Here is a 27665-nt window from a genome sequence, read left to right as displayed (position 1 = left end):
CTCCCCCTCTTTGAACCTGCAAGGCTGCCTCCCATTTACATCAGAATGAAGAGCTGCAGGGCAAGAGTGGCTTTGCAATATTCTGCTGGCTGCAGGAGGACCATTTTCATATCGGTGGAGCAGATTACCATGATCTGTGATGCTGATCCAACCCCAGCAGTGATGAATATAAATGCCACAGCTGCATGTACGTAAAGGGAGAAGGAAGTGGATGCAGAGGGTCTGCAATCTTACAGGCTCCTGTAGCAGCTTAAGAAAGTCATCTCACACCCAAGTGTGTTTAGCTCCAGGCGCTGTGCATTTCTAAACGTGCTGCAAGAACACATCTGCACATCACACTCTGCAGGTTTATTGAAGGGAAAGTTCAGCATTTGGGGAAATAAGCTCATTAAGTTTCTTGCCAAGAGTTAGAAAAAGCATGTCTGTATGCTCGATATGAGGGAAATACGACCCTCGACTGAGTTAGCTGTGCAAAAAGAATGGAAACGGCAAGAGGAGCACACCCTGGTTTAGTCCTCCACATCTCACTAATGAACGTTGATTCATACAAAAGGAGAACTGTGTGAATGTGAAACACTATGAAGCAAACTGAGGTTAAAAGGTGATATATAAGTGCAGACCTGTCTGTGAAGGTTCTCAGTCATCCAGGTCATCGTAGTCAAAGGAGCTTGCAAAGAAAAGCGTCTGGACTTCTTTAAGTTACTTGAAGACGTTTCACCTCTCATCCGAGAAGCTTCTTCAGTTCTAAGGTCAAATGGTGGAGAGTCCCAGATATAAACCTAGTGGGAGTGTCCCCCCACAGAGGGACAAAAGGACCCCCTGATGATCCTCTAATCGCCTGAGCCAAGGTGTGGAACTGGGTGTGGGTCCCAATCAGCCAGAGTTTCAGGTGAGTTCATTGTGAAACCTGGCCCCACCTTATCATGCGAATTCCTGAGGTCAGATGGCCCAGGGTGTGAGTGGGCGTTAAGGCGTCTGGGGAGGGATCTCAAAACTGGATTATTTATAGGGGATAACAATGTTGTTGCAACAACATTGTTATCCCCTATGTAGCCGGTGTATCAGAGAAACTCAGGAGGGTTTTCTCCAAGCATGACATCCCGGTGTACTTCAGACCCAGCAACACACTCAGACAAAAACTGGTTCACCCGAAAGACAAAACGCCAAAACACAGACTCACCAGTCTATTAATTAATGAAAGACCAAGACAGACTTTTAATTCATTTGAAAGCCTGATGCTTAGCATTGTCCACCCCAGCTGTGAAACTCAGAAACCAGTCTTACTTGTTATCATCTATCGTCCACCTGGGCCTTACACAGAGTTTCTGTCTGATTTCTCAGACTTTATATCTAATTTAGTTCTGAGCTCAGATAAAATAATTATTGTGGGTGATTTTAACATCCATGTAGATGCTAAAAATGACAGCCTCAACATGGCATTTAATCTGTTGTTAGACTCAATTGGCTTCTCTCAAAATGTAAAAGAACCCACCCACCACTTTAATCACACTCTAGATCTTGTTTTAACATATGGCATAGAAACTGAACATTTAACAGTGTTTCCTGAAAACCCTCTCCTGTCTGATCATTTCTTGATAACATTTACATTTACAATAATTGATTACGCAGCAGTGGAGAGTGGACTTTATCAAAGTAGATGTCTTTCTGAAAGCGCTGTAACTAAGTTTAAGAATATAATCCAGCCACTGTTATCATCGTCAATGCCCTGTACCAACACAGAGCAGAGCAGCTATCTGAACGCTACCCCAACAGAGGTCGATTATCTTGTTAATAATTTCACCTCCTCACTACGTACGACTCTGGATACTGTAGCTCCAGTGAAAACTAAGGTCTCTAATCAGAAGTACCTGACCCCGTGGTATAATTCTCAAACACGTACCCTAAAGCAGATGACTCGTAATCTGGAGAGGAAATGGCGTGTCACAAATTTAGAGGATCATCATTTAGCCTGGAGAAATAGTTTGTTGCTTTATAAGAAAGCCCTCCGCAAAGCCAGAACAGCTTACTACTCATCACTGATTGAAGAAAATAAGAACAACCCCAGGTTTCTCTTCAGCACTGTAGCCAGGCTGACAAAAAGTCAGAGCTCTGTTGAGCCAACCATCCCTTTAACGTTAACTAGTGATGACTTCATGAACTTCTTCACAAATAAAATTTTTATCATTAGAGAAAAAATTACCAATAATCATCCCACAGATGTAATATTATCTACAGCTACTCTTAGTTCCATTGATGTTAAGTTAGACTCTTTTTTTCCAATCGATCTTTCTGAGTTAACTTCAATAATTACTTCCTCCAAACCATCAACGTGTCTTTTAGACCCCATTCCTACAAAACTGCTCAAAGAAGTCCTGCCATTGATTAATTCTTCGATCTTATATATGATCAACCTATCTCTAATAATCGGCTATGTACCACAGGCCTTCAAGGTGGCTGCAGTTAAACCTTTACTCAAAAAGCCATCTCTAGACCCAGCAGTCTTAGCTAATTATAGGCCAATCTCCAACCTTCCTTTCATATCAAAAATCCTTGAAAGAGTAGTTGTTAAACAGCTAACAGATCATCTGCAGAGGAATGGTTTATTTGAAGAGTTTCAGTCAGGTTTCAGAGTTCATCACAGCACAGAAACAGCTTTATTGAAGGTTACAAATGATCTTCTTATGGCCTCTGACAGTGGACTCATCTCTGTGCTTGTCCTTCTTGACCTTAGTGCAGCATTCGATACTGTTGACCATAATATTCTATTAGAGCGATTAGAACATGCTGTAGGTATTACAGGTATTGCACTGCAGTGGTTTGTATCATATCTATCTAATAGACTCCAATTTGTGCATGTAAATGGAGAGTCCTCTTCACACACTGAGGTTAATTATGGAGTTCCACAGGGTTCGGTGCTAGGACCAATTCTGTTTACATTATACATGCTTCCCCTAGGCAGCATCATTAGAAGACATAGCATACATTTTCACTGCTATGCAGATGACACCCAGCTCTATCTGTCCATGAAGCCAGATAACACACACCAATTAGTTAAACTGCAGGAATGTCTTAAAGACATAAAGACTTGGATGGCCACTAACTTTCTGCTTCTTAACTCAGATAAAACTGAGGTCATTGTACTCGGCGCTGAAAAGCTTAGAAATATGGTATCTAACCAGATTCTTACTCTGGATGGCATTACCTTGGCCTCCAGTAACACTGTGAGGAACCTTGGAGTCATTTTTGACCAGGATATGTCCTTCAACGCACATATTAAACAAATATGTAAGACTGCGTTCTTCCATTTGCGCAACATCTCTAAAATTAGAAATATCCTGTCTCAGAGTGACGCTGAAAAACTAGTTCATGCATTTATTACTTCCAGGCTAGACTACTGCAATTCATTATTATCAGGATGTCCAAAAAACTCACTGAAAAGCCTTCAGTTAATCCAAAATGCTGCAGCAAGAGTACTGACAGGGACTAGAAGGAGAGAGCATATTTCTCCTGTTTTGGCTTCCCTTCATTGGCTTCCTGTTAAATCCAGAATTGAATTCAAAATCCTGCTCCTCACATACAAGGTCTTAAATAATCAGGCCCCATCTTATCTTAATGACCTTGTAGTACCATATCACCCTATTAGAGCACTTCGCTCCCGCTCTGCAGGCCTACTTGTTGTTCCTAGAGTATTTAAAAGTAGAATGGGAGGGAGAGCCTTCAGTTTTCAGGCCCCTCTTCTGTGGAACCAGCTTCCAGTTTGGATTCAGGAGACAGACACTATCTCTACTTTTAAGATTAGGCTTAAAACCTTCCTTTTTGCTAAAGCATATAGTTAGGGCTGGACCAGGTGACCCTGAATCCTCCCTTAGTTATGCTGCAATAGATGTAGGCTGCCGGGGGATTCCCATGATGCATTGAGTTTTTCCTTTCCAGTCACCTTTCTCACTCACTATGTATTAACAGACCTCTCTGTATTGAATCGTATCTGTTATTAATCTCTGTCTCTCTTCCACAGCATGTCTTTATCCTGTCTTCCTTCTCTCACCCCAACCGGTCGCAGCAGATGGCCGCCCCTCCCTGAGCCTGGTTCTGCCGGAGGTTTCTTCCTGTTAAAAGGGAGTTTTTCCTTCCCACTGTCGCCAAAGTGCTTGCTCATAGGGGGTCATATGATTGTTGGGCTTTTCTCTGTATCTATGAAGCGCCTTGAGGCGACATTTGTTGTGATTTGGCGCTATATAAATAAAATTGAATTGAATTGAATTGAAATTGAACTTAACAATGTGGTGTATGCCGTACAGTGCAGCGAGGAATGCCCAGACCTCTACATTGGAGAGACCAAACAGCCACTTCACAAGCGCATGGCACAACACAGAAGAGCCACCTCGACAGGACAAGACTCAGCTGTCCATCTGCATCTTAAGGATAAAGGACACTCTTTCGAGGATGCCAATGTTCACATTTTGGACAGAGAGGACAGATGGTTTGAAAGAGGAGTGAAAGAAGCCATCTATGTCCACTGTGAGCGGCCATCTTTGAACAGAGGCGGTGGTTTACGACACCAACTCTCTGCCATCTATAATCCAGTTTTGAGATCCCTTCCCAGACGCCTTAACGCCCACTCACACCCTGGGCCATCTGACCTCAGGAATTCGCATGATAAGGTGGGGCCAGGTTTCACAATGAACTCACCTGAAACTCTGGCTGACTGGGACCCACACCCAGTTCCACACCTTGGCTCAGGCGATTAGAGGATCATCAGGGGGTCCTTTTGTCCCTCTGTGGGGGGACACTCCCACTAGGTTTATATCTGGGACTCTCCACCATTTGACCTTAGAACTGAAGAAGCTTCTCGGATGAGAGGTGAAACGTCTTCAAGTAACTTAAAGAAGTCCAGACGCTTTTCTTTGCAAGCTCCTTTGAATAAGTGCAGACCATTAACAATCATCACATTCTCCCAGCAGGACTCCAAGAAACTGCTGTGACCAACAAAGTCAGAGCACGTCAACTACAACTGTTCAGAGAAAATACTTTATTTTTATTGTTTTATTTTTATTTTTACACCATTTTTCACTCTAAATGTGATACAAAGTGGATCTTTGAAGAGGGAGGAAGAGGAAGCAGAAAGAGTTCAATCCAAAACGCTTAATCCAAGTGCAGGACAACATTGCTTGGAAGTGGGAAACCGCGGTCTCCTCTTGGAGCCAGAACTAGGAGGAGAGCATTTAAGGCAGTGTCTAATGGCCAGGCCTGGATGGAGCTGTGGACCCTGTTCACCACCCTCCAGGACAGGCACTGGGGTTGGGTGCACAGCGAGCTAGATGGCAAGCGAAGGTTGGAGCCTGGGAGTGTTGATGGTCACATTGTAGATAGCCGCCCCTCCTTGAGCGTGGATCAGCTGGAGGTTTCTTCCTGTTAAAAGGGAGCTTTTCCTTCCCACTGTCACCAAAGTGTTTACTCATAGGGGGTCATGTAATTGTTGAGGTTTTTTTCTCTCTTTTCTCTGTATTGTTGTTGGGTCTTTAGCTTAAAATATAAAGTGCCTTGGGGTGACTGGTATTGTGATTTGGCACGAAATAAATAACATAAAATTGAATTTAATTCAGTTGAAAGGAACCAAAACAAGACAGACCAGACCAGTCAGAATGGAAAGGAGCACAGACAATCCAAATAAACCATTTAATTTATTTATACTGGGTTCTGTGTCTGCTTTGGCTTTCCACATAAATCATGACAGATTTAATGAGCGGCTTTCACAACATCCTTTAACTGTAAAATAAACCCCAATGGTTTTAATCGTGTGTACCCTGAGCTGATTTGATGACGGAGGGGGTTAAGTTCAGCCCGACAGCTCACTCATTACCATCTCTGTGATGAAAACACGATCCACTTTCAAGGCAGTTTATGAACTGCTTTCCTGTAACTTTGGCAGAGGGGCTTTTGTCACAGCTCTGCTTTCATACTTACCTCAGAGGCAGTGAAGGAACCTGTTGGTGGGGTTTTGCCGGTGACTGACTCTGCCGTGCAAAATGATTCAGTCTTTGCTGGTTTGCTGCATTGAGCGGCAGGAAGCTGAGATGTGGAGGATGCGGAGGTGTCTGGTCTGTGGGGAGCAGGATGGTTCATAAACTCCTCTGAAGTTGCAAGGCGAAACCACAAATAATGCAAAATTGTTTTTCAGCGATGGAAGGCAACACTTGCAGGTGCAATTAGTCCCAAACTTGTCGCTGTGTGCTGCTCGTACTTCTTCTGCAGCACCTGGCAGTCCTCTTCACTGGTTTTAAAGAGGGAGCAGCTGTGCCATCCTGAACGATCTGGTGCCTGTCTTAGTTGTGATAAATTGACCTAAGCTTGTAGAGTTTTCTGTCATTTAAAAACTATAGATGGACTACTATGTGGGAACGGTGGGTACTTGCACGGAGCCCTGAAGTCAATCGGGGCCCTTCACCAGCACGTTTTTTAATATTTAGTGTCACTTTTGATCAAATTCACAACATGGTCCAATGGGGAAAGATAACCTATCATTTTTATGACACACCAAATAATACATTGTAGCCACAGCCGCCCCGGGGCAGCTGTGGCTACAATGTAGCTTGCGGCTACAATGTAGCCACAGCTGCCCCGGAGCAGTTGTGGCTACAATGTAGCTTGCCATCACCAGTGTGTGAATGTGTGTGTGAATAGGTGGATGACTGAATGTGTAAAGCGCTTTGAGGTCCTTAGGGACTAGTAAAGCGCTATACAAATACAGGCCATTTACCATTTTTGTATTTACGTAAGTGATTTCTCTATCACTATCTCTACCACTAATTGAAAACAACAAATGGTTCACCTCATCCAAGAGGTTTCTTCAGTTCTAAAACCACAAGGTAAAGAGTCCAAGGTAGTGGGGGTTGTCCCTTAGACCTACTAGGGCCAGTTTTCACCTTTTCCCCTTCTTATGCACCTCATCACTGTGGTGTACATCCTTCTTCCTAAAAAGCATCATTGTAGCCAGTGAATTCTTTCCCCTGACCTTACAGCAGTATTCATTTTTTTTTATCATCCACACCAGTGTGACATTTTCCAGTTTGAAAGGTTAATTTCTGAATATATTTAGAATAAACAGATCCAGTCTTGTTATGAAAAATGAAAAGTCTGTTTTGAAACGTTCAGACTCCGATCTGGCATCCAGACCGCAGCTCCTGCTGCCTACATGTGTGCCCCGAAGAAATATTAACTCGCATGATAATCACAGGCAAAATATACAAGTGGCAGCTGTGGTACTGACTTGAATTAATCACCTAGCTCTGGGTTCTAAATCTATACAGTTTACATGAAACTTGTCAGAAGTGATGATGCTCCAAGCTTAAAATTACCCACTGAAATGGCTCCATCTGCTGCATGTTTTGTGTAAAACACCAGGAACTCCTGCATAAAAGACTATAGTTTCGTTTGCAGTGCTCGATAAGAAAGTAAGGCGGATGTTTTTAAGAAATGAAATGCTTTGAGAGTGTCTACATATGATAAGGTCTTATTTTGAAAAGGTTCAGTATCTGTATATTTATGATCGTACTGACCACCTGCTGTGCCGCCTTTTGTGCGCTGTTTAATCACACAAATTCAATACAGAGTAAACCTTCTGACAGTAAATCACACTGAGAGAAAGCAGATAACACCACTTTATATATATTTACACATTTAAGTGTATGACAGATATAGTTTTTCACTTTCGCTAAGCAGATGATCATCAAAGACATTTTTTTAATGATGTTTTTTAAGACATGGAAACTGCAAAGTTCAGCTTACACAGGATAATCTGATGGTCCTGTCACTAATTAGTTATTTGGAAAATTAGCTTTTCTTCTTTCTAAACTTAAATGAGTCACTGCACCTTTTTTATGCCTATTCCTTCTGGAGATTTAAAAGAGGAGCAGCGGCAACAAATGAAGGAAACAGGAAGTCAGGCAACAACTCCACGTTTTTCTTGAAAAAATGTCTTACTGATAAAAATTTAATTACACTGATCAATACAACACACTTACAGTATATTGATCAAATTAGAAAAATATACAAAAAGTATACAAAGCCGTTAAAAGTACCACAGTTAAACCGTTGCATGGGACAGCACATATGCATCTGATGATGTTTCACTCTAAATTTGCACGTTCCGACTGCGTAACGGTGCCAAACAGCCGAGTTCAGTGGAAATCTGGAAAGCAGAAGTTATTCCTGTTATTCTGTATCAGGAGTGAGTCAGCTGCTGGCTCACCTCCATGCATATTTTTTGTCTTCTAATGAAGAAGCATCTTTTCCTTCCACTTTATTCTCAGTGGTTCCTCCTGCTGATTTCTTTAGAAAGCAACATGAAATCTCTGAAATCAGACTAATAAAAGATACTGGTGCTGCCAGTAAGGTTCATTATTAAATGAAATCAAATGATCATTTAAAAGAATTCAACTCTTGATTTAAAACATGTTCTATATGCACAGAAAAAGCCCAAATTAAAGGATAATTCAGTTCACCACACCTTTGGTCTCATCACAGCAATAAGCGGGGCGTGGCCACGTGACCGGCTGACGGTGCCCACTCAATTCAACGCTTGATAGTTTACCAAATTGAAATGCACAGAGGACCCAGTCAGTTTCAAAATAAAAGAGCCTGAGCAGAGTAGGTGCTCTGATTCTGAAACAAAATCTTGTAGGAAGTCATTTCCAGGGTTGTTATATTAAATATGACACTTTTACTATTATGGTTTATAACATAGTCTGTAACCGTTTTACTGTTTGCGTTTTTTGTGTTTAATGTGTTTAAGGTCTTAAATAGTGTTTTCTGAAAATGTGTGTGCCTGAGAATTGGAAAAATTTCAAAATCTTTAAAAATAATAAATAAATGTATCAAAATCCAGGCTGAAAAAGTAAAATTTAGGGCATACTGACTCATTATTTTTTGGTAATATCCATTAATACCTTAATTTATTTGTTTTTTGTTGTTGTAATTTTTAAAATTGAAAAAGTAGGATCACTAATACATACATTTTTTTCCTTATTATCAGATTATAAACTACAACAGAAAGTCGTAAAATTGATTAACAATATCAGCTATCATCACCATTTGGCTGTGATAATTGTGTAGTGAAGATTTGAGGCTGTGACAGCCAAATAATTTAATTTTAATAACTAATCACACGTCAGCTACACATCAGAAAAAACAACATATAAATGAGTCCCATATCTTAAAATTATTTATGTCTTTCAGTGACACATCAGAGAGATCACACTATGAAAAATCTAATTTAAAGAACCAAATAAATGTTCTCTCAGCCTGCTGTTGTGAGAACTGTGTTAAAATCTTTAAAGACGAATCTTTTAAAGGCCCTTTATTATTTTGTCACTACCTGGCAGGATGTCTAATAATAACCTGAGACATCTGACCTCTTTGCAGTCCCAAATGGTCAGGAGACATAATTCCCGCAGCTCCTGAAGGATGGAAATGTGCCGTATTCGGGCCTTTTCTTAAATCACTGAGGTTTTGATTTTGCTTGTCTGGATTGTAGAAATTATACTAAGATAAATCAATTTGTGTCATTAAAGTTATGTTTCCAGCTACAAAAATAAGACTTAGGTTATAATAATTTGGCTTCGGCAGGATGTGAAAGATATGATATCAGGGTTCGGCTCAGCTACACGATGTTCGTCTCCAGCTTTGGTTCCTGCGTCAGAATCCGGTTGAAACTGAAGCCGCTCAGGTCCAGCGTTTTATAGTTTCCGTCCAGAATCAGCTCCGCCACAGCGCGACCCACTGCAGGCGAGTGCTGCAGGCCATGGCCGCTGAAGCCCGTGGCGAAGTACATGTTGTTGATCAGGGGGTGCGTACCGATGATGGCGTTCTGGTCAAAGGTGTTGTAGTCATAGAAACCTGCCCAGGCACTGGTCACCTGAGGGGAAGAATGTGAGGACAAATGATGTTATTCTAAGTGATAAAGAGAGCTCATAATCATTGTTTTTGTTTTGGAAAAGCCCATTTCTGTACCAAGTTTTTAAATTTAACTCACTTAAAATATGGATACAATAAAATTAATCTGCAAGCTTCAAAATAAAACCAGTTCTGGCTGATAATAATGCTGTAATGCTGGCAGTCACCACATGACGTGGGTGACCACACTTTCCCAACTGTACCTTAAGTTTCTCGAAAGCAGGAACTCGAAAGGCCAAATGAGGCCAGACATTCTCCTGAAAGAAACTGTGGTCCACCTCTAGATTACTGACGTCTGGCTCTGCCGCCTGAGGACACACAATCAGTGCAAACAACGACATGATTTGCTCAGCTGTGTGTTAACATAAGGAAACAGCTCAGACGTCTTGATGCATTCTCAATCATCCAGGAAAGTAAATCTCCAAAAGTTGATTCTGTTCATCTGGACGTAGCGTTTGAGTTCCTCCAGGGAGGAACGCTGGTTTGAGCGCGGAGTCAAGAAGGCCATTTATGTGAAAAGGGAAAGACCATCTCTGAATCGAGGAGGGGGCCTAAGGGTACATCTGTCGCCGTCTTACAATGCTGTGATTGCAGCCATTCCCCAACTCTCTGTGAATGGTACTCATGGCCATTGATCAGTGGTCTTTGATCAATGGTCATGAGAATTTGCATAATTAAGATTAAGTAACTGACCTCCCAGCCCATTGTTTCAGTCATTATGCAAATGTACTGTTTATAAGATTGGGGAAACCTGCAGTCAGCTGAGACTGAAGAAGTCACTTGGATGAGTGACGAAACGTTTCTCCCACAAAACGCTACGTCCAGATGAACAGAATCAACTTTTGGAGAAACAGCTCAGAGATAAAAACCAACCTCCTCTGGCGAGGCCCCGGTGATGTAGTTCCCACCTAACCCCTCTCTCCTGACGTAAATTCCTGAGTAATCGATTAAGAAAGGAGTGTCTAGACCGGGACCATCAGGACAGTGGACCACATACACATACCTGAAAAACAGTAACGAAGTAAACAGCTCAGAGTCGTACATCCAGTATGACATTATATCAGCTGATATTTCATTTCATGCAAAGATGTAAGTGAGGTTTCTCTGGCATGAAAGTGATCAGACATTTACTCTGTTCTGCGTGGAAAAGTGTCTACAAAGAATTATCCAGAGAGCTCAAAACTCTGTCTTATAAAATGTTTATGTGATGGTTTGACAGCCGTTCAAGGCGGCACGAGGAAAGATTTAGTGGAGGTTTAAATAAGGCAGAAAAATGGGTAGCTTTTCAAAACACAGCCCAGAGCTTAAGGTGAGAGTTTAATTTAACATGTGGCTTTTCTGAATTCATGCGAGGTGACCTTCAATACCTAAACATACCATGCCCCAATGATTACTTAAAATGTGGGTGCAGGAAAGGAAGGAAGCAACATTTGGGAGTTTTAGAAGAAATAGAAGAAAAAAGTATCAAAAAAATCATTGAATTTTTAAGGGTGTGGCCTATATTATAGACTATACTAACCTTTCCTTCTTAAGTTGTAATTACACAATATTATTAAGGATACACGTTATATTATAGACTAGCCTAACCTCCTTTTTTTAGATTGCAATGTATAAATGGGGTAGGTAGGCTTTTTTATAATACAGTCTGCACTGTGTTGTATATTTACAATTTTAGAGAATCCTAACGTCTCCTTACATTATAATTGTACAGCAGTATTAGGCTGTATTATAAAGTATCCGAACTTTCCCTCTTTACATTTTTCTTCTTTCGACTGCTCCCTTTAAGATTCAGCACAGCAAATCATCTCCCTACATCTCACCCTATCCCGAGCATCCTTTGTTCTCAGCTAACAGTAGCACAGTTTCCATCAGCACTCTGTTAGCTAAAGCCAATGGAGGTGGTCTTTGTTAAGCCGAGCCCAGACTGATTTGGTATGGAAATCTCATTTTTTGATTTAATGGTGAATGTCCTTTCGTATTAAACACACCCATTTATCCAAGTTTGGGACTGGCAGTAGGGGTGCAATGGCTCTACCTAAATCTAAAGACACCATTTACACAGAACGCTTGAGTCTGAGGAATAATAAAACTTGTCTGATGGCATACATACTCAAACATACTCAAACAGTCCAGGTCATGCCGACTAAAGTTATGTGACTGACTCGCTTGTATCCTACTTAGATTCATTTTTATCTGTAGTCTAAATGATGCAGAGAAAGAGTAAAATGAAAAGACTGCAGATGGTGAAATTGGTTTTTCAATTTTCGGGGTGCAGAGTCTGAAAAAAGCTGTCTGGTATTGATGCGATTCGCCGTATGAGGCACTGCCTTTCAAAGAAAACTCTAGCAGCCCCTCGAGTCAATAGCCTACCTTTTCCGTGGCTCAACAGGCAGTGGGATTCCAGCGATGGACTGCTTGGGGCCAAAGCCAATTCCCAGCATCTCGGTCAGTTTACCAGAAAAGGCTCCTGCTGCATTCACCACAATAGCGCACTCCACTGGCTGGTACTCCAGGCTATTTGGCATCTGCACCTGCTCGACACAAGCAGACATCCCATCATCAGAGGTGGGGAAAAAAGAGAAGTACAAACTTTTTACTTTTACTCCCAACATTTTCAAAACAGGCCCATTAATTTTGGTTTGACGTACTTGAGAGGAGTTATTTTTTCACAGCACTGTGAGCCTTCAAACATCAAACCGATTTGAGTCTGAGCAAGAACACATGAAAGGCAGTCCTGCTCGTGTATTAATCACCAGGAGATGTGGCATAAAAAGAGATGAAAGAGGGGAAAAACTGTGAGGCATAGTTAAAGACGTTAAAATGGGCCGGTGTTTTTATTTATTTATTCTTTTGGCACAACACCGGCATGACTGCAGGTGTCCATAAGTTGCGGTCGCTGTACTTCAGCATCTCAAGTTGCTAGCTAAAGGTCCAGCTGCCGTATTTCACAGGGAGAGAGACAAGTACAGAATTATGCACTTTTACCTCCTCTACCCATCATGCACGTTTGTGCTTTCTCTGATTTTTTTTGTGCACAGTTTTAACAGAAGTATTTTGTGCCAATCAGTCAGCTGGATTTTGAAGTCCATATTTTCATTCTTGGACTCTAAAATGAGTAAGTTGCCCTAAATTGGTCATCTTACATAAACTTGATCCAATTTTCTTGAGTTCTGGGAACAAATGAGCTTGTACAGAGTACTCAAAATAAATAAGTTGTCCTAATTTAGTCATTTTTAGCTAAGCTTTACTCAATTCCTTTGAGGCAACAAGTTTCCTCATTTTTTTTGAGTTCTGGGAACTAATTAGATTTTACAGTGTAGCTCAGCATATTTCACAGATCAAAATAATTCTAATGTAAAGGTTGGCCGGTTAAAGAAATCCTTTTTTAGCACACAATATTTGTCAAATTGAGATCAAAATTCCATAAACAACATACAACCCTACTAATTATTTAAAATAATATGAATCCATTTCAAAGGACAAACAAGCTTCATTAACAAGGAGTAAAATTAAAGTCCTTCTTTAAGCTAAAAGTGGACTGTAATTTATAAATCCCAAAAACTTAAATATAGTTAAATCCCTGTTGTCTGTTGTCTCTTCCTATTTATAGAGGGAGGTGGTCTAATCCAGCGATCCCCAACCTTTTTTGCGCCACAGACCAACCACAGACCAACAATATTATGTCCAACAATATTTTCAGACACTGGCCTGTAAGGTGTTGCGGATAAATACAACAAAGTAAAACCAGTACCAAAAAAAAGAGGATTTATTCATAACACACGGGAAAAGACCCAGGGAAACTGAGTTAACAATAAAAACAATTTAAAAAAATAACGATACAAACAGATAAAAACCCTGAAAACCATAAATTTCACACCCAAGCCTCAACTCTCACGACCCGGTACCAAACGACTCACGGATCGGTGCCAAACCCGGGGTTTGGTACTGGTCTAATCCACAGGGTTGTACTATGGAAGTCTTATTATTGTAGAGGTCCAGGCAAGTGGCAAGCCATACTATAAGGCCTAATGTGTGTGAGTTTGTGTGTTTTAGCTCATGTTTTTGTCTGACTGGTGAACATACTTCAGCAACAGCCTCTCTCTTTTATTCACCTCACCAGGTGACTGATCAAAAGTTATTTGTAATGAATCAGGTAGACACTGCGTGACTTTAGAGAAGCTGCATTATTGGACCAACATGCACTTAGACAACACAGCGAGAGGGTGAGAGCAGAGCCCGTCCCCTGGATTCTAAGAGCTCAGTCTGTTTCTGCTCAATATATTATGAAATATGTTCAGGTTGATTTGTGACAGCGGGTGAAAATCACTCCCAGAACACCAGGAAATGTCCCGATCCTCCTGTTAGGTGCACTCCACCACTGCTCTGATTCCTGAAGACCCTTCAAACTTTAAACTACCAAATTCCTGGTGCCAGAAATCTCACACCACACACTATGTCCCAGACAGGACGGCACTGTTTCAGCTGCTCAAGAGGACACCAATAGCAATAGCTGTGAAGAGTTTTTAAAATGTTCTGATTGTTGCAAAGTAGTATCGTTTAAGGGAAGAGCAAGACCTTCACCTGAGGTAACAGAAAACTGCAGAGAGCGATTTGATGACCTCTGGAAAATATGTTTCCAGGTTTCTTCAGAGAACATACAGGAAACGTTGGTTAATGACTGATTAGTCTACAGATTATAATAATCCTATGGTAATATATTGTGCAGTGAAGGATCTCTATGCTGATGGTAATATTGCCTCATCTGGACAGATGTCAGACAGTTTAGTCGTCCTAAGACACATTTCTAATGACATAATGCAGCTCACAAGTTTTATGGCTTCCCTTTCTGACTCCTTCCTGCCTGCACTCCACAATCCCTCCTGGATTTAGTGCTCTAAAAAAATGTATTAAAAGCACCACAAGACAAATTTATGAGGTACTTAGTGCCAGTAATCAGGCGGTGTGGGACACATTAAACAGGACGAGGTCACCTGGGAAGAAATTGCAGTTGATATATGGTCTGAAGGGATTTGAAGAACATGCCATCCATCTGTTGTTATTCAGACTTCACACATTCATTGAGAATCAGCAGAGCTTTTAGTAAATATATTTTAGTATATTTAATGATACAATAAAGTTTTATTTGAGCAGTTGAAGACACTGCACTGCACAAGTGTCACAGCAACTGAGAATTCCCCTCTAAAGCTTAGTAAACATTAACATAAGTGAACCAAACCGAGGGAGGTACAAGTCAGACACTTCTCTGGCATGTTAGCGATCACACAGAATAAGAAATAAACAGATTTATACGCTTCACTGATCTCACAGACATTCAGCACTTGCAGTCCCCACTTACTTTGACTGACTTTATTCTTCTCAGATCCAGCTTTTCTCCATCAGTCGTCATCATCACGCTTGTCGTATATTTAAATTCTGTGTGAGAAACACATTAAAACCAATTTTCAACACAAAGAAAAAGAAGAAGAAGTTGCTTTCAGCTGCTCCCTTATTCACAACGAGTCACCACAGCAGATATTTGATTTGACAGATTTTCACACCCTTCCTGAGACAAAACACAGGGGACTTTTGTCTCCTATTGGGATCCAACCAGGGACCTTTCGCTATTTAGGCAAATGTAGAAACTAAAATACTCATGTACGGAAGCCCGGAGTTGCCAAACAACTAGTTGTTGTTTTCTGAAATATTCAAAGGAGCTTGCAAAGAAAAGCGTCTGGACTTCTTTAAGTTACTTGAAGACGTTTCACCTATCATCCGAGAAGCTTCTTCAGTTCTAAGGTCAAATGGTGGAGAGTCCCAGATATAAACCTAGTGGGAGTTTCCCCCCACAGAGGGACAAAAGGACCCCCTGATGATCCTCTAATCGCCTGAGCCAAGGTGTGAAACTGGGTGTGGGTCCCAATCAGCCAGGGTTTCGGGTGAGTTCATTGTGAAACCTGGCCCCACCTTATCATGCGAATTCCTGAGGTCTCGTAAAATGACGTTAACGCCATAACCGCATTAATGCTGCAAAACTCCGTTAGCGAGTTAGCGCGGATCGCCCCATGGTGGGGCTGCATGGCGTCAACTCGTTAGCGTGGTAGGTCATTAATGCGTTAGCGCCGTGCAGCCCCACGCATGGGGCGATCTGCACCAACTCCATAACGGAGATTTGCCGTATTAATGCGGTTATGGCGTTAACGTCATTTTAACGAGATTAACGCTGACAGCGCCAATTAAAATACATTTAAGGTACCTCAAGTTAAATTATATAGAATAAAAGAGAATACATTATTGGATCATTCATTAATGTGTATATGACTTTAACGATGCACATAGAGATGATTTTAATTGCTTATTTACCGCCTCATAGCTTATCTATCATAAACATATTACTTTATGTTTTAAAACTACAAAAAATGGTAACTACAGTTTTAAAGCAAAGTTTAAATTTCTACATCCTAATCTTGTTTTACTTGTTCTATCAGTGCTCTCATCCAATGAATGATGTAAGATTAATATTTCTCCAAAGCTATGAAGAAAACTGCCTGAGGAAATCAGGTCAGCAGAGTCAGAGACTTCCTCAGAATCTCTTCTTAAGACAGACAAAACCTTCTCTGATTTTATTGGTCTGCTCTGTTTGAAGATGTGATACGAGTGAATTCTTTTTATACAGATGCCTGTGTAACATAACACAGTTTTGTAAAACGCAACCTCAATCTCTGTGTAACACACAAGGTGTCCTTTGGTGCCTTGAGGCTCCAGCTGTGGCAACATCAGTCACCAAGGGATAAACGTCCTGGTTTAGAGACCTACAAAGCCTGTGCTAAGCAGCTGGAGGGTTTTTTTTGTTTTGTTTTTCTTATTTATTTTTTTTTTGAGGGGGGGCATATGCTCCAGATTTAAAAGCAAGGAGACAGCGTTTCACTTCCCAGTGGGATCACTTCATTCCCCCTTTGTCACCCCCCTGGTTCTGTTTAGGCACTAAAAACTACCCACTGAGCTTTAGGAAAAGATTGTGGAGTTTTTTTTTAAATCCACCACTTCATAATGGTGAATAGTGAGTTTTTAGACTCGTCTCACTTATGCAAGAACAAGGTGAGTCGAGGACAGCGAATCACTATTAATGGAAAGAGAACGGACCGGTTGCTGTTGATTTTGTGGTCTGCTTGTTTTGTTAAGAGCGCTAGTATACAGTGTTGGGGAGTAACGGAATACATGTACCGCCGTTATGTATTTAAAATACAAAATATGAGTAACTGTATTCCGTTACAGTTACCGTTTAAAAAGGTGGTATTTAGAATACAGTTACTTTGTTGAAATAAATGGATTACACGGCGGTACTTCCCTGTTTCATATTGTGGTCAGGACTGTTTGGGTTTTGTTTGACAACTACATTCTGTTGTTCCAGGCGGCATCGTTACGGTTGCCATGGTTACAGGGTGACGCTCTCTCTCTGCGTGTTTCCTGGGTGAGAGAGTGCTTTTTTGTTGTTGTTGTGCTAAGCTAATAGGCAGAATGCTACAGGTATAGCTCTAAAGAATGTAGCATCATGGGCAGTGTAGTCCGTGCTGCAGGGAGAATGGACTGCCATACACGTTATGTGTCTGTGAGCGAGGGAGGGAGAAAAAGGAAAAGTATGAGCTGTCATCGAGCAAAAACAGGAGCTGGAAGCATGTAAATATAATAATAACCACTGCAGCCAAGAAGAGAGCCTGACGAGCCCAGTTGTAAGTAAGCTATTAAGACTCGACTGTACACCGTGTTCGTGTTTTCCTCCAAAAACAATAAGTTCCGTTGAAGCAGCCTTTCAACGCCTCTCTCTGTCTTTCGCTAGCAAAGTTGACCCAGACAACAAAGTATAGCTAGTTTTTGGCTACGAGCCCAACACGGAACCCACCGTATTAGCCAGAGGTGCCTTTACTACGGTTCGGAGCCGCGGACCTTCAGTAACAGTAATAAATCACAGCAATAGTACATTCATGTAGTTGTAAACAGCATGATAATATATTAAGTATTCAGAATACGTTACTCTCATTGAGTAACGTAACGGAATACGTTACAGAATACATTTTGGGGCATGTAATCTGTATTCTGTAATGGAATGCATTTTAAAAGTAACCTTCCCAACACTGCTAGTATAAATGAAAATGACTGGGTTGTGTCCCCAGCGACATGCCTATGGCAACAATATTATTAATACTGATTAATTTTTTTTTTAATTAGAAACACCTAAAATACACTCTTACAGCTGCTCCACGGGCAGTGCTTCCACCCTGTTTAATTTAAGCTCTGTATAAGTGAAGATTCTTATTAATTTTATAGCTATTCTTATATTTTCCAAATGAAAACTTCTGATTTGTGCAAAATAATTCAAAAACAAACATTCAGCTTATACAAAAACTATAAATCTTAAGCACTAAATAGGATTATAACAACTTCTTAGCAGACGTATTTCCCCTGTGTGTGTGTGTGTGTGTGTTTGTTTAGTTGTCAGGACGCTGTAGCGAACCTGTGACTTCCCCACAGCACTGAATGGCTCCCATGGAGATGGCCTTCCTCTTAAAGGCGTTCAGCAGAGACCATGGGTCAAACCAGCCCTCATTCTCCAGCCCTGCATGACAGAAGATCAGACAGACAGTCACAATAGTGCGCACGATTACTGAATATTACAAGGAAATCATGAACAATTGGATATAAGTACTAAAACTGGCACATTTTCTCTTTTAAACGATTCATTTGATAAAGACCATTAGCCACTTGAAATATAACATTTCTGGTTTTCTGAATATCAATAAGTGATGCCAGACTTCAGGGAATAATACTTATCGTCAGTACTTTAATGTGCCATAACTAATAGTAATAATTGAGAGAACTGCTGGAGCTCCTGAGATGTGAATAGATTCCGTTTCTTACTGACTGTGACAAAAGAAGACAAATCAGGATCTAAAACTGGGCTTTCGGAGAATAATTAGGCGACTCCACACCACTATCATCTAATATTAGCAGATGGAAAGAAGTTGATAAGTTAAATTACTGTTGGCTGCAGCTTTGCATTACTCAGATTAGTTTTTCTAAGGTCTTAAAACGAGAGTGTGTCATAGGCTCATATATCACAGTTAATCTTCTGCTTAAGTGTTGCAGATTTCTTAAACATCGTGACCCAAATGATGGTGTTGGGGATTTTTGGCTGGATAGGAATCCAGTGATGTAATTGGGTGTGCAAACACAGATTAATGAATGCTTTTGCGCCTATTTTTCACTTATATATTTGGTGTGTATTTGTTACACTGGTTGCCCCAGGACAGAGAGGCAGACTGTTTTCAACATTAGTGGAAATTCTCTCCGAGAAGAGGAAGTCAAAACTTTAGGCGTTAATAAGAACTCTAATGGGATTTACAGGTGCCACGAGCTAAAGCACTTTAGCTTTAGTCTGCAGAACACGAAACAGCAGCAGAGAAAGTCACACTGTAGATATCCAGCTCAGTTAAATACAAACAGATAAGAACAAAATTCAGAGCCAAATATACAGTTGTGGCCAGATGTTTACACATGTTCTTCATGGGCATGAATGTCATGGTAATTTGGGGCTTTTAATGATTTCTTTGAACAGTTATTTTTCCAGTGTGTGATAAATGTACAGCACACGCCTTTAAGAAATTTAAAAAACAAGTATTGGGTGCACAAATTTTTATTTATTTTGGATTTCACCAGGTTAAAACCTCTGCATTCATGCTCAAATATATACATGCACCTCCACTAATATCTGTTTAAATATCCATTAGCAAGTTGTACTTTAACCATCACAAGCTTCTGGCTGGAGTGTTTCTGGTGTGTTTCCTAGTAAAGATGTGCCTTTTAAGCACAGTCCACAAATGTTCAATAAGGTTGAGGTTGATCTTTGGAAAGGCATTTCCAGAAGCTTAACGTTCACCTGCTTTATCCATCCCAAAACCAGATGTGAAGTATGTTTGGAATCATTTTCCTGTTTGAACATCCAACAGTGTCCAAGTTTCAACCATCAAACTGTTGATTTGAGTTCAAGTTGAAGAATTTGGAGGTAGTTCTTCATTATTCAATCCGGTTGGTGTAATAAAACAGCACCACTGGCAGCAAAACAGCCCCAAGTGATGCTGCCACCACCGTGCTTCACAGTTGGTACATTGTTCTTTGGTTTGAATACGTCACCTTTACTCCTTCATAGATGTGGCCAGATAGCCTAACCTTTGTTTTATCTGACCATAAAACTTTTCTCTAGAAGGTGAATTTCAAATTTCAGTTGAGCTTGAAGGTGTCTGGTTTCAAGCAGGAGCTTCTTTCTTGGTCAGCACCCTTTCAGTCCACGGTGGCGTAAAACTTCCTCTACTATGGACAGTGGCGTTTGTGTTCCAACAGTTTCTGGTTCGTGGCACGTTCGAGCCTGTTTGGTTTTTCCAGATCTTGGTAAAGTGGTGACACATCTGAATAACTTGGACTTACTTATGAAATGATCTTAGACTTGTTGTTTAAAAATAGGCTTTCCAATTGTTCTGAGTATCATCAGTGCTACCAAACAAATTCTTTTTATGCCAGAAAAAATAAAATAACAGCTGCAGTCAATCATGATCAGTGATGAGAAGCTAACAGGTCTCGACCTTGTCTGGTGTGGCTGCTGATAATCATTACAGACCTTCAGTTCACATTTTATTTGAACTCACCGTATGAAGCAAGAACCACACCCTCTGTGTTTACCCACGGAAACTTCTCCTTCAGTTGTGTCGGAGACAGAAGAGACACTTTGGCTCCAGCGTACCTGAAATGTGAGTTCAATTTTAGCTTTCTGATATCCCAAAAACTCACAAACTTAGCAACTAATATGTAACTAATCACAGAATAAGATGAAAAATGTCCTTAGTGTTTTTATTGATTCATTCTAGCACCTTACAGAAATCCTCTAAGACTGAAAATGGAAAAATGTATAATTTATAAACCCTATGGCTGTTTTATGAGTTCAGTTTCTTTCCAAAATGTAAATATATCAGGACATTTTTAAAATTAACTGCAACTCTGAAAATTAATAATGGCAAATGACCGTTCACGGCCCTTCACGTTACACACTGTGGGTTTTTACTGTGGTGTGAGCACTGGTTTCTTGAGCCTGATACCTTTGGGTGCTGTAGTTCTCCTCCATGATGTGAGCCACCGCCTCACTGGCCAGGAAGAGGTATCCAGATTGGTTAAACTGCAGGTCTATGGGGTCTTCGTTCAACATGCCGAGATGCTCCTGACGGGATTCAGAGGTGTGACAGTTTGCACTCTTTAAATAAAACATTTAACTGCATTTTGTATTTAATATCAAAATTTGTTTGATGATCTGAGATGTACAAGTCCTAAAATCAGGAAGGGGGGGGGGGGGGGGGGGTTTTCACAGCACTGTATGACAGAAAAAAGTATAATAGGTCCTCTTTGATCTCATCTGACATGGCTATAAAGTGTTGTGTAGGAATTTCTTTTACTTATGTATTAATCACATTATTTTATTGTATAATGCCTTGGTGCCACTGGATTTCACATTTTCACACTCATACAGTAAGACAAATGGTGGGGGTCTAGTAGGGAAGTTGGGGGAAGCAGACAACTCCACAGGAAGGATCTTTTGTCTCTTCGAGGACTCAGCAAGGGAGTGTGAACCTTAAGGTGTGAAACAGCTGTATACTGCCTTTTGTACCTGAAGAAGGTATTTAACTGAGAGCCATGCTAGGCTGGGGAGACTCTGCTGACCGTCTTCCCCGTGGTCATGTAGGCTCTCCACCAAGCTTGGTTGTCTGTTCTTTGTGTGTTTTGATTAAAGAATGTTAGCTACCGCTCACCGCTCGTCTGCAGGCTTTATTTAAATGGAAAACTTCCACAACAAGTGTTCACATATTAACAAAGCACATGTTCTGTCACATTTAATGATTAAAAGCCTCATTGTTCATTTCCAGTGACCTACATTGATGTTCCTCAGGAAGTCGGCAGAGGCCAGGGAGAGGTGGATGTTCTCCGGCAGGGAGAACTGCTGTCGGATCCCCCCACCAGATAGCACTGTGGAGGCCTGGGAGTACTGCGAACAGTCAGGGGGAGCAGTTTATGAATAAGAGGAGGAAAAGGCCGAGGATTAGTTTGAACAGCAGTGAGGACATGACTCATGAGCACAGTATGATCCTTTCTCCTGACAGTGAATAGATTTAAATCATGCAAATTTTTGAAAGGAATAAAGTGACACTGCTAGTCTACACTCATTATCTCTCAGTCCCTCACCGTTGGGTCCTTCTCCACAACCAGGACCCGCACCCCTCCGCGCACCATCTCCTTCTGTTTCAGCCAGTAGGCGATGGACCAGCCCATCACCCCGCCTCCGACGATCACGATATCCGCCCTCTCTGGAGGAAGGTTGGGGTTGATCTCCAGAGGAGTCCAGCTGCTCCCTGGAAGCGCGTCCATCGCCTTCTTCCGCATAGCTTCCATATGGGTCTCCAGATCTGAGCCACAAAACCCCAAACTTTACACTCTCTCAAGAACTTGCAAATGTTTACCTTCAGCTACGAAATTAAAATGCTTCCTGGTACTTTAGCTATCACTCTCAAATACGGCATATAAAACAGTTTATACATTACAAACCCTTTAACGCAAATTAACATGCATGGTTGTTCCTTTTGAATTTTCGGCCAAATCGTTTAGTAGTTTAGTGCAAAGAACTATAAAAGTTGTTATTTGAAACACTGTATGCAACCGAATTGCAGACAGGCTTCTAGTAGCGTATTAAAACTGTTTAGCGGGATCCTAAAAGTTTCACATATTTATAGAAAAACAAACCATTTGATAATTTTAGTATTTTTAAATGTAAGCTGGCTTGCTGAGTTGCACAACAGTCGTTTCCTGGTTACTCCCACCTTTGAAGAAGTCATTTCGTAGAGATGTGCCAGTGCTAAAGCTTTGACACAGAGACAGGTGTCCGTTCAGCCATGTGGATCGACGTGTCACCTTTTTGGAGGTGATTAATCCACGAGCCGGTCCCACCTTCACATGCAGCCGCCGCCACATGGCAGACATGGCTGGGCTTCAGTAAGCTAATCGGCTAGCTAAAGTAAAACACGATGCAAACCAAAACAAGAGCAGCGTGAGCAAACTTTCATTCTTCCTCCATCACAACAGCACTAATGGTCTAACCTTGCAGCGCTACCAACAAAGACAAAAACACGCAGCACGACCGGTTTCACTTAAGCGTCCTTCAAAATAAAAGAACCAATCTGGACCATTTAGCGGATTAGTGTGTGAAGCAGTGATGCATTCACCTTTTCTGACACTTCAGAAGCCAGAAATCCGCACCTAAGCAACCATTAACAATAAAAAACGCTCGAAGTTGAATTGTACTTAAAGTAATGGCAGTGCAATAGCTTTAAAAACTTTTATTTTGCCCCCCTTAAAAAAATCACACGGATTAATTTCATATCTTCCAAACTGTTCCACAATTGGAGAATCTGATTTGTACTTTTTATTTGTGTATGTGTGTAGATATATATGTCCAGATTTCACCCCACATACAAAAGAAACAAGATGTATTTTGCAAAGGATGCAAAAAATAACAGTAGCAGACCCTTTTTTTTCTTGTTGGCTTCATTGTTTAGCTCCACAACACAGGCATAAAGTATGATATATTTTGGAGGTCCAAAGGAATATAATTTAACTGAATAAATTCAAGATGAATATGAACCGATGCCTATTTAAAGAGGGCGTTTCCACAGCAAACTGATGCTGATATCCACACACTGGAGCAGAAAAAGTCACTGAATCCAGGAAATGTGCATGATGCTGACATTTTCCTGTGTCCAGTGTTTAAATGAACCCATGCCAGTGTTTAAATGAACCCATGCACACATGAATATACAAACTTTATATAGCTTTTATATAACATTTAAGGTTGTCAGCTAATTTTTCCCTGCTGATAGTTAATAAGTACTTATGAAATATTTTTTATGTAATTTTTTGATTCAGTCAGTGATCCAAAACACAAAAATGTAAAATGGCATAATCGTGTACTGATTAATCTATTAATTAACTGACCGCTTAAATGCAATTCTCAGAAATACATGCTGGGGTCATCACTGTTAGATACATTTAATCAGTAAACTTTCAAATCTTATGTTTTCAGCTTTTTTGTGTAGAAAAATGTAAAATCAGAAAGCAAATATTTACTAAATAACTGAATAGATTTATAAAATTTATTTAGGTATACACCTGTTTCAATGAAAGAAACATAAAACACATCTCATTTTGTCTTTAAATAAATTGTAATGTGAAGCATTCCATGCCTATACAGTATTTAATTTTTTAAAATACATTTTAATTATGTTAAAGTCTACATTGATGGTAATAATCCAGCCTGATGCACAGTATGTTGTTAAAGAATTTTAAATACAAAATGTGTATGTTTAAAAAAAAATGACTCACACTCAGGAGCTGGAGGGCTTTTGAAATATTTATTTCTTACACATTTTATTTCTATACCATAGTTTTGCTGTATTTTTGTGGATTTTTTAAAACATTATTACTTTTAAATATTACTCCACATTTGTTTTTATATATTTATGTATTTATGTATTCTTATTTTAAAATTCATAGATTACTGAAGCTGCTCCTGCAAAACATGGTGCAAAAAAACATGATTTTATTTTGAAAACTTCACAGGAAATCTCAGGCGCGATCTTCGTCATCAAAGAGGCAGTGGCTTGCCACGTGAGTGAAGAGGACCAATCAGAAAGGAGGGAGTGGATCCATTTCTTCTCCTTGGAGCGCATTCTTATATTTTTTTTATTGGCTGCAAGACAAATTTTGGGATATGCGAATGTCTTTGCAGCATATTAAAGCTTATCAAAGTTTTACTTGAAAAAATTAGACTAACAATGGAAACATTATCTTCCTCATGAATTCTTTTAGAATATTTTGTAATTAGACCCCCCCCCCCCCCCCCCCCCCCCCCCCCCCTTAAGCCAACACTGTTTTCCTTCTCTGCTTTAATCTGCTTTTTGGCTGCTTGTTAAATTAAACCGTATTCTTAGTATCAGAGATACTAAACCTAATTTACAGGCCGTTATGGAAAATGTCTGGCTTTTTAACCCTTAGTTCAGCTCCTTACCGGAAAAGTTCAGTTAAAGTGAAATTTAATTCCTTGCTATTACAAAGAAATGTCAGTGTTTACAAAGACAGTTATCTAGAGCCTTCAAACCAGCTATTGCTACTAGAGATGGACCGATCTGATATCGATCTGATACTGACCTAAATTACTGGATCGGATATCTGAGAGGAATAAAAAATGTAATCGATCTGAAGTATCACAAAATCACCTCACAAAACGCGCTACTTGGCATAACCCAGCTCGGTGCATCAGAGCAGTATTTGTCACGTGATAGAGCTGTTGTCTGCCAGACCTGTCTGCTGGAGCATTTGGAGCCTCGCCACATGCTTCCTAACATTTCATCTGGCATTTCATCTCGGTGAAAACTATCCCACAGAAGTAAAGCAAGTGTGTAAGTTCATCCCTGAATGTTTGCATAGTATTTCCACGTTAAGCTTAACAACTGAGATATTGAGCCACAGCTGGACTGGCCATCAGAGTTCCATATTGAGGTGAAAAGGAAGCTGATCGGCTTTTCTGCAGCAAGTCCGTCTTTTTTGTTTGTTTATCGCCCACTTTGCGCTAGAAAGGGGAGACCAGTGGATAAACAACAGCAGCACATTTAAGCGTGATAAGCTGTTGTTAGAATGTATTTAATATTACTTTCTAGTAACAGCTGAGGTTTGCTGGAGCCACTGCTGTAAAAACTGCTGGTGATGATATCCGTTTGGATATGTGGTGAGAGGGAAACATGAAGATGAAAGATCCTTACTAAATCATCAGAGCTGAGCAGGTGATGGAGAAACAGGTTTACCTTTTAGGTGACATGAATGAGTTAAAGGGAAGTTATGAACTGTTTCTGAGAGACAAATAACACCAGGATCCTTTTCTAAGTAGCTGACAGCTGGTAACTGTGCAGGGGCGGGTCTAGCAAAGCTTTGTCGGGGGCCAGGTAGGCCATTAACAGGGAGAGGGGGGCACAAAGAAATAATTTTCTTTGTTATGTCAGTCAAAAACTTTAAATAAATAATTATCTGAATATTACAACAAAAGTGGTCATCTGATTAAATGTATAGAAATCCATTATTGTATGTAGTAACTAATAAGTCTAATATACACCCTAGTAAGCTATAGTACTTTTTTCTTTGGGAAGGTACCATCTGTGCAGTCTGCAATTCTGTTGAAGAAAGATGTTGACTCTATTTAAATATTGTAGAAAAATAATTGATTTCTGTGCATTTGTTTTACACTTGCATTAAATTAAAGTTGATTACATCGATTAAGGGCGGGGGTGGTTCCCTAATATTTTTGCTGGGAGTTGGCAACCCTATTAGTTAGGTTGCTTAATATTTCCACTAAGTACTCTTTAAAATACCAGAATATGTAGGATGGCTTAGGTTTAAATTTATAAGATTGATCAGTGTTGCTGAACTATAAAATGTTTTGGGTGGAGTGTATTTTTTGCATAACAAAATAGCTTCAGTCTCTTGTTTTTCAAAACTTGAGTATGAACTTATACAAAATGCAGCAAGATATTTATAAAAAAAAACAACGGTTTTATTGATTACAAAATACGCCATATCGGATTCATATCGGTATCGGCAGATATCCAAATTTATGATATCGGAATCGGTATCGGACATTAAAAAGTGGTATGTGCCATCTCTAGTTGCTACACAAATATATAATTATATGCTTGTAATCTTATTATTAAGTATAATAATAGTTAAAGTACAAACTGTAGTATTATTTTTAAGAATTATTTATTGCAGATTTTTTTTTATAGCACACGCACGAATAGCTAGATAGATAAATGGATAGATACCCCAAAATCTATCTATCTATCTATCTATCTATCTATCTATCTATCTATCTACAGTGTTGGGAAGGTTACTTTTAAAATGCATTCCATTACAGATTACAGAATACATGCCCCAAAATGTATTCTGTAACGTATTCCGTTACGTTACTCAATGAGAGTAACATATTCTGAATACTTTGGATTACTTAATATATTATCATGCTGTTTACAACTACATGAATGTACTATTGCTGTGATTTATTACTGTTACTGAAGGTACGCGGCTCCGAACCGTAGTCCTCTGGCTAATACGATGGGTTCCGTGTGGGGCTCCTAGCCAAAGAATAGCTTTACTTTGTTGTCTGGGTCAACTTTGCTAGCGAGAGACAGAGAGAGGCGTTGAAAGGCTGCTCCAACGGAACTTATTGTTTTTGGAGGAAAACAGGAACACATACAGTCAAGTCTTAATAGCTTACTTACAACTGGGCTCGTCAGGCTCTCTTTTTGGCTGCAGTGGTTATTATTATATTTACATGCTTCCAGCTCCCGTTTCTGCTGATGACAGCTCGTACAGCCCTTTTCTCCCTCCTCGTGCTCACAGACACATAACGGGTATGGCAGTCCATTTTCCCTGCAGCATGGACTACACTGCCTATGATGCTACATTCTTTAGAGCTATACCTGTAGCATTCTGCCTATTAGCTTAGCACAACAACAACAACAAAAAAGCGCTCTCTCACCCAGGAAACACGCAGAGAGAGAGAGTCACCCTGTAACCATGGC

General features: G+C 40.3%; 1 protein-coding gene and 1 long non-coding RNA gene across 2 annotated transcripts; one reads left to right on the top strand and one right to left on the bottom strand.

Moving 5' to 3' along the window:
* The first annotated feature begins 5151 nt into the window (after positions 1-5151).
* LOC146510409 (uncharacterized) lies at positions 5152-9047 on the top strand. Its single transcript, XR_014876385.1, has 2 exons — positions 5152-6841; positions 6875-9047. It is a non-coding gene; the product is annotated as an uncharacterized LOC146510409 (long non-coding RNA).
* Positions 8884-23294, bottom strand: foxred1 (FAD-dependent oxidoreductase domain containing 1). The gene is made up of 11 exons (XM_085174149.1): positions 22860-23294; positions 22228-22448; positions 21920-22030; positions 21093-21211; positions 20646-20740; positions 18461-18562; positions 15308-15384; positions 12322-12482; positions 10825-10954; positions 10155-10259; positions 8884-9913 (listed from the first exon to the last, which is right to left on the bottom strand). Exons 1-11 carry the CDS (start codon positions 23017-23019, stop codon positions 9659-9661), a joined length of 1536 nt encoding a protein of 511 aa, XP_085030275.1. The 5' UTR covers positions 23020-23294; the 3' UTR covers positions 8884-9658.
* Between the last annotated feature and the right edge of the window lie 4371 nt (positions 23295-27665).

The sequence above is a fragment of the Neolamprologus multifasciatus genome, chromosome 10, assembly GCF_963576455.1.
Source record: "Neolamprologus multifasciatus chromosome 10, fNeoMul1.2, whole genome shotgun sequence".
In the NCBI taxonomy this organism is placed as follows: Eukaryota; Metazoa; Chordata; class Actinopteri; order Cichliformes; family Cichlidae; genus Neolamprologus; species Neolamprologus multifasciatus.
Note: the sequence above shows the minus strand (reverse complement) of the source record. Positions and strands in the feature narration are given on the sequence as shown.

Bases quoted from the DNA above. Each gene is read 5' to 3' on its own strand.
- foxred1 (XM_085174149.1), bottom strand. From the start codon at position 23,019: ATGTCTGCCATGTGGCGGCGGCTGCATGTGAAGGTGGGACCGGCTCGT. The intron at 20,741-21,092 runs GTATCAGGCTCA...CTCACATTTCAG, and splicing joins GAGAACTACAGCACCCAAAG to GTACGCTGGAGCCAAAGTGT. The intron at 9,914-10,154 runs GTACAGTTGGGA...TCTTCCCCTCAG, and splicing joins CTGCTTTCGAGAAACTTAAG to GTGACCAGTGCCTGGGCAGG.